This window comes from Diaphorina citri, unplaced genomic scaffold, assembly GCF_000475195.1.
Source record: "Diaphorina citri unplaced genomic scaffold, Diaci psyllid genome assembly version 1.1 scaffold1127, whole genome shotgun sequence".
NCBI classification, from domain to species: domain Eukaryota; kingdom Metazoa; phylum Arthropoda; class Insecta; order Hemiptera; family Psyllidae; genus Diaphorina; species Diaphorina citri.
The window spans coordinates 1-10,352 of NW_007378556.1; the positions used below are offsets into that span (position 1 = coordinate 1).

Genomic DNA, 10,352 nt, shown 5'->3' on the forward strand with positions numbered 1-10,352 from the left:
GAGATATTGGGAAAATCCTACAATGCTGCAGTGAGCACCAAAGTTGTGACATAATAACACAAACTGCATTTACATTTTCAGGTATTTGGGGTACAACGAGATTTCAGTTGTAGAGGGATTGGAACATCAGTCAGCTTTGCAGTTGTTACATATCGAGAGGCAAAGTTTGGAGCCCGGGGCTGCCCTCTATTTTGACCCAAGGACTCTGAATACTTTACGGGTAAGTGGTAACTTTTTTTTTCTCCTCTGCATTGAAGAAACTAATATTTTTCCTCTTGTCTCTAACCAGCCTAGTTGGATAGTTAGCTTGGTTAGTTGCGCGTCTGCCTTGTAAGCGCGCGCTAGGCCGCGGGCTCGATTCCCGCCCAGGGCGAATTTCATCCTGAACGAATACCAATAATCATTTCACTAAAATATAGATTCTGATCCCGGTCCGGGTTTCAAGACGCTTTAGCTAAGGGCCCTTTTTAAAACGCTCCCTATATGTTTACTCGTATGAATGTAAAATTGAAATCCCCTGTTTATTCCCTCAGACATGTCTCCAAGATTTGGACATATCTCACAATCACATCAGCTCCATCCTTGATCTACAAAGTCTGACTGCTCTCAAACAAATTAATCTGCGGGATAACCAGCTTACCAATTTGGAAGAACTGTGCAGTACGCTACAACGTTGGACTGAGGTGGTCAGTGTACAGCTTACGAATAATCCGGTGTGTAAGCTAGCCAACTATAGGAACCAAGTGCTTGTAGCGAGCTCTTATACTTTGAGTAAGTATTGAGAAAATAAAATGCTCACCATTATTTCTTATTTAGGATTAGCCCACTGGTAACGCGTTTGTTTGTCATAAAGAAGGTCCCGGGTTCGATGGCCACCATGGAAAATAGAAAGACGAAGGAGAAGAAAAAAGCTAGCCTAGTTAGCTTGGAAGGAAGCGCGTCTGCCTTGTAAGCGCTAGGTCACGGGTTCGATTTCCGCCCAGGGCGGACTCTATCGAGAACGGATAAAATTCGTTCTCGGAAGGGCTGGCTTTTCCCTATCCTGTCTTCCTTCTCTCTTCGCTTTCGGGACGATAAGACCTTATAGCAGTTATATAGTTCCCTCTATCTTTCATAAAACTATAAATACACATTTCCACAGACCATTCATTGTACATGTATTGTTATGAGCAAATAAAACATATTCTATTCGATTTCCCCAGAATCTCTCATCGAAAATAGAAAGACGAAGAAGAAGAAGAAAGCTAGCCTAGTTAGCTTGGAAGGAAGCGCGTCTGCCTTGTAAGCGCTAGGTCACGGGTTCGATTCCCGCCCGGGGCGAATTTTATCCTGAACTTATAAAGTTCGCTCTCCTGTCCTGTCTTCCTTCTCTCTTCGCTTTAGGAACGATAAGACCTTAGCAGTTATAGTTCCCTCTATCTGACTCTATCAAATCTCTTGAGCGAAGAGAGAACGAAGAAAAAAAACACGTTTTTTTTTACTATCTTCCATTTGATAAAACCATAAATACACATTTCCACAGACCATTCATTGTACATGTATTGTTATGAGCAAATAAAACATATTCTATTCGATTTCCCCAGAATCTCTGGGCCGAATTTTATCCTGAACTCGCTCTCCTATCCTGTCTTCCTTCTCTCTTCGCTTTCGGAACGATAAGACCTTAGCAGTTATAGTTCCCTTTATCAAACCTCTTTGTAAAAAAAACACGTTTTTTTTACTATCTTCCATTTGATAAAACCATAAATACACATTTCCACAGACCATTCATTGTACATGTACTGTTATGAGCAAATAAAACATATTCTATTCGATTTCCCCAGAATCTCTGGATGACAAATCCGTGTCCCCTATCACCAAAGTTTTCCTGCAGAAGTTCGAGCAGGAAAAATCCAAGCGTCGTGCATCAAGCGGTGCTGTTTCATCTGATGAATTCAGCTCGGAAGTGCAACAGCTAGTGAAACATCTACCTGAGGGTCTGGTGAGAGCGGTGTCAGGAAAGGTTCTGGAGGATACGATCAGTGGAGGACCACATCACCCGGTACCCATTACGTTCCCGTTGAATAACTTTGTGCAACCCTCCGCCACTGGGACTGGGAAAAGCGGTAAGTGGTGCGATTCTCATATTTTTTTACTATCTTCCATTTTGGTAAAACCGTAAACCCAATTTCCCCCCAGAATCTCTGGATGACAAACCCGTGTCGCCCATCACCAAAGTTTTCCTGCAGAAGTTCGAGCAGGAAAAATCCAAGCGTCGTGCATCAAGCTGTGCTGTTTCATCTGATGAATTCAGCTCGGAAGTGCAACAGCTAGTGAAACATTTACCTGAGGGTCTGGTGAGAGCAGTGTCAGGAAAGGTTCTGGAGGATACGATCAGTGGGGGACCTCATCACCCGGTACCCATTACGTTCCCGTTGAATAACTTTGTGCAACCCTCCGCCACTGGGACTGGGAAAAGCGGTAAGTGGTGAGATTACAGCGAAAACTTACGGGTAGGTCTTTAGATTCAAGCGAAAACTCAGGAAACCCTGGTAGCTACAAAAGGTTGTCAAATTTTTGCTACCTTCAGCGGTGTAATGGTTAGCGTGATGACTTGGGATCTTCTTAGGATATAAGAGTTGTCTTAATCGGGAAAGTACATTTTATTTACGATAATTCTGAGCGGTCAAACTTTCTTGACTTGGCGGGGCGGAGCGCTACCGCGCTCCTTAATATTGTCAACTCTCTTTGATGTAATTTTATCCAACGCAAAGGAATTTCGAAGATTAGTTTGGGGGCCCAACCGATTTTTCCGAGACTTCTAGTTTTAAGCGAGTTCCACAGATCACTCAACCAGTGTATTTCTTGTTTATTTTCAGATATCAAGTACGGCCTCCGCGGAAGTAAACCTCGCAGTAAATTCACAAAACCCAAAAACCCATCTGTAGGACATCCCCCTGATATAACTCAACGTGGGGATGAAGCACTGGGTATATCAAGCAACCACAGAATAGAAGACTGAATCAAATCTATATCATTAACGAATTTTTCTAACGAAATAATTAACGAATTTTTGTATTTTTCGATTCTTTTTTCTTTTATTATAACGAAGACGATAAAATTTTAGTTATGTGTTTGGAACATCACCAATCAGAAGGTACAAAATAGGTGTATTTTTTTTTTAAGAGGTTTGACAGAGGGAACTGTAACTGCTAGCATACATGACCAACTCATTGGCCTTGGCACAAGTGGCATCTTCATTGCGGAATATCTTAGGACACACTTCCCTCAGTTTCAACGTGACAGCATGCACGGGTGTATTATCCACCAGGTAATTATTTCGTGAGCCTTCATTTTTGAAAATTCCTAAAGCCCGTCTCAAGGCCCGTTTCCACTTGTGAGTTTTATCCGATTTTTTTTCTTCCGAATGTCCTTTTTGCTGTAGGCAATGTAGTTTAAATGAGAGTGTTCCAGACGTCGACTATGTGTGAAACAGTATCAACAGCTTCTTCATAGTCATAGATGATTTTCATTTGTCGTTCCAAAGACAGTGCCAGTTGATCGTGTAAGGACAAATATTTTGTAGTCTCCTTAAGGGAGTCGTCAGGGGCCCTACTCTTTCTGGTACCTTCAGTGATATCAGTTATGGTACCTTCAGTGATACGGTTGACATTTTCAATTTGTTCTCTTGATACTTCTCTGTCACCTGTTGTATTGGGATCGCCTGTTGCATTGGGATCACCTGTTGCATGGTGGTCATCTGTTGCATTGGGATCACCTGTTACATAGAGATCACCTGTTGCATTGGGATCACCTGTTACATTTGTTGGTTCATGTGACTCTCTCATTCTCAACGGGGTGGTGTACTCCGTGTTGAATCTCAATTCCAAACCTTCTGGTGTGTACTTGTTCATAGACTTGGCTTTTCTCAATATGAATTCCTGACTGTTCTTCGCTGTAACAGAAGAAACAACGGATTTTCTGCCTAATGTTGTCCAATTAACTGTACGCCGTCATAGAATCCGTCAACAATCTATGCCTATGCAATAAATCATGACAAATTTTATTAAAAAAATCCTTGTGTAAAAGAACAGATGAATTTTTATTAAATACCTAAGTACATTTGTGTTTGATTTATTTTACAAAGTTAAAAATTTCAGGGTGACTTGAAGTTTTCCCCGTCATTTCATTTTTTAAGATTCGGTCTGACTGAAATCAATATTACTACAAGTAAGAAAGAAAATGCCTTGGGCTACATTCTTTGTGTCCATAGTATCTATATCGATAGACAAACAAAGGGTGAGCAAGGAAAAAGTTAAATACAAAAACAGAAAACTTACATTTCCATTCTCCAAAACAGAAAAAGTAGATAGTAAATACTCGTAATTATTGTTCAAGTCAATTGATTTGATCAGATAAAAGAGGGCGAAACTTAAACGCATTAAAAAAAAGATTGGAATCAAAAAGACGGTTTTTTTTTCTCCATTGATCGATAATGTCGTTCATGGAAATAATCGAGCGGTGCCAGGAGGCGCGCGAACGTCAATACTTTGAAGCGATGCCTGGATCTATACTTTTCTATACCAAATACACGACATCTTGTTCAAACTGCGGGAGTAAAGGGACTTTTTAGTCTCATTCCGGCAGTATAAACAGGTAGATTACATTCCTTGAAAAGAATCCCATAAGTAAAAAAAGAGAGAGATTTATTACTATGGCAAGTGATTTTTTTAGATGGTCTGATACATCTCATTTCATGGTTTGGCAGTAAGCTGTGGCAATCCTCCCTTTCAACCCTGCATACATATCTCACCAATATCCCGCTGTATGTCTTTGAGCCACTGCACCACCTGATCTACATTGGTCTTACTATATAGGGTACTCAAACAGTTCGTGAGCAAATCTTGCAGTTTAAACGCCAGCTGTTTCCGTAGGGGACTTGGAATCTCTTGGTGTCTACGAGCGAAATTCTTCAGATGGTCTGACAGATCTCATTTCATGGTTTGGCAGTAAGCTGTGGCAATCCTCCCTTTCAACCCTGCATACATATCTCACCAATATCCCGCTGTATGTCTTTGAGCCACTGCACCACCTGATCTACATTGGTCTTACTATACAGGGTGCTCAAACAGTTCGTGAGCAAATCTTGCAGTTTAAAAGCCAGCTGTTTCCGTAGGGGACTTGGAATCTCTTGGTGTCTACGAGCGAAATTCTCCGCGAGGTACCCTATAGCAATAACCAAGTGTACAGGGTACTCAGACAGTTCGTGAGCAAATCTTGCAGTTTAAACGCCAGCTGTTTCCGTAGGGGACTTGGAATCTCTTGGTGTCTACGAGCGAAATTCTCCACTTAAACAGTTCGTGAGCAAATCTTGCAGTTTAAACGCCAGCTGTTTCCGTAGGGGACTTGGAATCTCTTGGTGTCTACGAGCGAAATTCTCCGCGAGGTACCCTATAGCAATAACCAAGTGTAGAGGATCCCCACTCTGAGCCCACGTGTCACTGTTCCGCTTACTCAGATCTTCATAGATGGTGACTAATGATTTGAACGGAACGCCCATGCTGACGAAACTCTTCTGTACTATCTCAGGGGATGCTCGTAAGCTACACGAGATATACTCGAGTTGATACACCAGGAAGTCCATGGGAAATACAAATGAACCTGTCTCGTATTTGTTATACAGAGAGGAGACCTTGTCCATCACTATGCCTAGGACAATGTTAGGATCCTCCGCTGTACACGAGTCTAACTCGACTTGTAATATCTTCTGCCATGTGCTCTGTATCAGATGATCATCTCTATAGCCTGCTAGTTCTATAATATGTAGCTTACATTCCCATAGCTCAAACTCCTCAGCATAGTTGGTGAATAGCTCTGTCACGTCATATAGATTACTATTGAGTGACATGATGGCATGTTGAGCAGATACTTGTAGCTCTGGATTATCTGTCGTGTTAGCAATATCCGTGATGGCTGCAAGAATAGCTTTCTGTACTCCAGCCACTTGTAGTAGATCCTGTAACTCATGCATGTAATGACCCATAACCCCTGCCTCCTGACTTCGCATACACATCAGAGCCTTGGCTAGGAACTCAGCTCTCTCCTGTAACTCTACATTGTTGCCAGGTGTCTTGGCCATCTTCATGAGGATATCAGCGGCCGCTGCATGGTTGCCATGTCGCTCATGATATTTCCACAGTAGGCCGTTGTGATCTAATGAGAATTGTGAGAGACTTTGACACCGTACCAAGTATTTCTCTAGACTTGGTTTACTGGATTCAATCAGATCATCTGTTAGTCCATTACTTATCATCCAGTCATACACACTAGCATGGAGTAGGATATCAGGACTAGCGAGACATTGTGCTATGATATGATCTATGTGTGCCTTGGCTTCTAGTTTGCTAGGAACCTGGGTCTCTGCGATGGGGAGCTCACAGTACCTCTGGGAGCTCTTGGATGTGACAGACCCATTATTCGTGGCAGTTGAAGTGTGTGAGTTGTAGAGTGTTTATGTATGCTGAAATCCTCTGGTGAGACCTCCCTTATTTTAACTCCTATTAATATTATAACTCTAAGGAAGCAACAACGATCATTTTCAACTCTTGTCCATCATTAAAATATAAACAATAAATAAATATACTTGGGCTGCTGGAATGGTTATACCTGTCCTTCCTCTTTTCAATTTTGGGGCAATCAGACCTAAATTGTTACAGTTCCCTTATTAACCCATAAAAAATAATAATGAAAACTTTATAGTTATAAGTACTCTACCAACCTGATATTTGATTTCATACAAATTCCCATCTGTTCCTCCCATGAATATGCGTCCCATGCTAGATCCTTTGATAACTGACATGGTCACTCCGTCAGTAGGAATCGAGTAGAGGACTTTCTTCACGAGCTGAATCTCTTCTTGGCCTTCACCAGTGGACTCTGGAAGATCAAGAAATGATATTTTAGCAAGAAAGGAACAAGAAATGATATGTCAAAGCCCAGAAGAAAATATCTTGGATCCTTCAAACATGAGAAAAGGAAAGTAAAAAGTAGGGTTTATTTTTCCATCTTTCTAGTGTTGCAGTTTGAACTATAAAACACTTGTGTAGTCTCGTGGAGAAATACAAGTAGTCTCGTGGAGAAATACAAGAGGTTTCATTGAAAAAGAACTTTTTTCTTTTGGTTTCTCAAAATTTTGCGTTCTGTTCTAGTGGTCTTGATTTATGGTAGGACAATAAGATAAACCATATACCATTTGATGAGTTAAATCTTAGAATTCATTCACACAAGTAGTCTCGTGGAGAAATACAAGAGGTTTCATTGAAAAAAACTTTTTTCTTTAGGTTTCTCAAAATTTTGGGTTCTGTTCTAGTGGTCTTGATTTATGGTAGGACAATAAGATAAACCATATACCATTTGATGAGTTAAATCTTAGAATTCATTCACACAAACATTCAATCCAATAACCTTACCTGGCTCGTGTTCAGGCACCATCATACCCAGGATGACAACTTCCATGATTGTTGACAACACCAGTAAATATTTGACATTACTCTTGAATATGTTGGGCTTAGGTTTGACCAAGCCTACACCAATGATTGTATTGTTGAGTCCATCAAAGAAAGAAATGTCTGTTCTGTGTTCATAGTCCCAAATATAAATCTGATTGTCCACAGCTAGCCAGGCTCGGTTGATTTCCGGAAAGAGCCCCATTGAACTATGGCTTTGAATTACTGCAGTGGTGAGTGAGTCAAGGAAGAAATTTATGCTTTTATTTACTTACCTACCTCACCTAATGCATATTTAACCTAATGCATGTCCTTATTATGAGAAAAGAAAAAAAAATCAACAACCAAACAAACCAATTCTGATTGGAGCATTCAATGACAAAGACTCTGTACAAAGTTGGGCTATATAAAATGAGAAAAAAGGAGGTAAAAAGTGCAAGTAATTATTCTTAACATTATAAAGGATACAACTAAAGTTTTCAATGATCTCAGGAGGAATTGGTACTTTATTGACAGGTACAAGTTGTTTGATATTGGTGAATAAAAAAGGAGGTAAAAAGTGCAAGTAAGTATTCTCAAGATTATAAAGGATACAACTAAAGTTTTCAATGATCTCAGGAGGAATTGGTACTTTATTGACAGGTACAAGTTGTTTGATATTGGTGAATGCAGCACCTCTTGGGTAATCAAGCTCACTTGAACCACTCACAGTAGCACAATCTGTAAGAAAAGAAATGTACATCAGAGAAAAACATTTTACAATCTTGATCTATTTTAAAGGACGCAATGTTAGGGAAGTGATGTTCACACAGGATCCGCCAGAAGCCTAGGATCTGACAGGCTTGTCCTATGAATTGTTTGAGAGCCTCGAGTGACTTCCGTTCCATCAGGTAGACCTCCTGTAGACGTGTCTTATACAGGGTGTTATCATCCACTATAGTGATATCCTTCACTACACTACTGGGTGGTAGTATACTCGAGTTATTCTCCAGGAAGCAGCTGACGGCTTGAAGGTGACTACACACGGTGCTCACTTCCAGTAGAGATACCGAGGTGTCTAGCTCTCCTACCCCGACCTCTCTCACCACACGCCTCGTCCACAAGGGTCTTAGTATACGCGATACATAGAGGTAGAGACCATTGTGTTTGGCGGAGAACACGGTGTCTTGCTGTGGCTGTTGTGTTGTGGAGAGGAAGGTAGCACCTGGCTGTACAGGGCGGGGCGTAGAGATGACATTAGGGGAGAACGGAGAGGTATAGGAATCTTGTAGACTAGCAGGGGAGACTTTAGGTTCCCCTCCATACAGGAAGAAGGCACGGGTTGCCCACTCTGAGATGGTAATATTCTGGGCATTACTATTACAGGCGAGGATTAGACAAGAAGCACAGGCCTGGTCTTCTGATTGAGCTTGGAAATATTGCTTGACACTCTGAGACTCGGGACCATTCCCATCCTTGAATAACTGAGCTAACAGGTCTACAGGGCGTAGCTTGGCGTAGATCTCAACACCCTGGGAACAATAAGGCATAATAATACAAACATTAGGGCAATCTCTAATGAAATTTAGCAAAAATGCCCCAACATAAAGTAAATTTGATATTTTTTTAACTCTGAGTTCAATATTTGATGTGTAAACACCTCTGACAATATTTTTAGACCCTGGTTGGAATTAATCTGACAAAAAAACAAATATATTTATAACTTGTGTGTGGCATGCAGTGATAAAACTTCAGCTATGAGCAAAATTATAAAATTGCAACAAGTGTCCCACTGACAATATTATTGTCCTAGAGATGAGAGTATGTAAGTACAAGAAACTTTCTTGATACTTTTGGTGTTAAAACACACAATCCTCTTGAGCAAAATTTATTGCCAGTGGTGGACTTGGATTTACACCTCTTGTTTTGGGCAACCATTTGAGTACCTATGTATCATATATAAATATGATTCCTGAATCCAATACCTACTTACTCTTATTAAATCGAATTCTCATTTTGTCATACAGTGATGCATAGTTGCTGTCCAACACCATATGTTTTTCCAGCATCTTTGTATAATCATGTAAGTAGGTACTTCCCTCTAAACTAAGTGAAGGTCAAGGAGCTAAGATGTGAATCATCTCTTAAAATGGGTACCTATGTAAGTAAATAGTAAAAAAAGGTACAAAAATGGGTTGATAAAAAGTCTTACATGTGGTCCCAGTGCAACATATTTGGCGGGTCTCTCATAATGTTGCCTAACAACCAGGGGAGGTTCTTCCTTAGTACACATTGCAGTCGTGGTAGCGCCACTGCCCACTTCTTCCAACACCCAAGGCTTCGAATCCATGATGAGACAGGTTTGTGATTCCATGAACGAGGTATGGAAAGCATAGGGGTCACTACTGAGTAGCCAGATGGATTCCTGTATGCCCGTCGGTGCTGTAGTCATCACCAGGTTACCTGGAATATTATCAAATCAAATCATGAATCTTTGTGGTAAAGCAGAGAACTTTTTCACAGCTTTTGTGGCTATCACAGCATTGCTAAGTGCCTTCTTTACTATTAATTTTCATCTACTCGTGTCATCATTTTACACTGGTAATGCCGCCACTGGTCGCTGCAATATTATTACAGTGGGCTTTTTACTATAAAATTCGAGTTATCTAGCTAGTGCTGACCTGCCGACAGCATCTTAGGGTACCAGTTCCCAATAAATCACTAAAAGCTAAGGCACGAATTTTATTTTTTTAAGAGGTTTGACAGAGGGAACTGTAACTGCTATGGTCTTATCGTCCCGAAATCGAAGAGAGACAGAAGGAAGACAGGATAGGAGAAAGCCAGCCGTTCCGAGAACGAACATTATCCCATCAGGATAAAATCCGCCCC

The 10,352-nt window shown here is 40.9% G+C and overlaps 2 protein-coding genes across 2 annotated transcripts in view; one reads left to right on the forward strand and one right to left on the reverse strand.

Moving 5' to 3' along the window:
- Window positions 1–81: 81 nt before the first annotated feature.
- Window positions 82–3,157, forward strand: LOC103514353 (protein phosphatase 1 regulatory subunit 42-like; the record flags this gene model as incomplete). Its single annotated transcript, XM_026827358.1, has 4 exons — window positions 82–220; window positions 534–771; window positions 1,824–2,105; window positions 2,859–3,157. Coding segments are annotated over 4 exons (802 nt in total), but the record flags the coding sequence as incomplete, so codon positions are not given.
- Window positions 3,158–4,116: 959 nt separating this feature from the next.
- Window positions 4,117–10,352, reverse strand: part of LOC103514354 (nuclear pore complex protein Nup155) — a 29,490-nt gene continuing 23,254 nt past the window's right edge. Inside the window, exons 7-14 of the mRNA XM_017446192.2 lie at window positions 9,676–9,926; window positions 8,245–8,995; window positions 8,079–8,204; window positions 7,449–7,709; window positions 6,758–6,915; window positions 5,444–6,424; window positions 5,168–5,218; window positions 4,117–4,925 (exon numbers count right to left, since the gene is read on the reverse strand). Coding sequence (XP_017301681.1) covers window positions 4,770–4,925; window positions 5,168–5,218; window positions 5,444–6,424; window positions 6,758–6,915; window positions 7,449–7,709; window positions 8,079–8,204; window positions 8,245–8,995; window positions 9,676–9,926 — 2,735 coding nt within the window. The 3' untranslated portion in view covers window positions 4,117–4,769. The remainder of the gene's footprint in view (window positions 4,926–5,167; window positions 5,219–5,443; window positions 6,425–6,757; window positions 6,916–7,448; window positions 7,710–8,078; window positions 8,205–8,244; window positions 8,996–9,675; window positions 9,927–10,352) is intronic.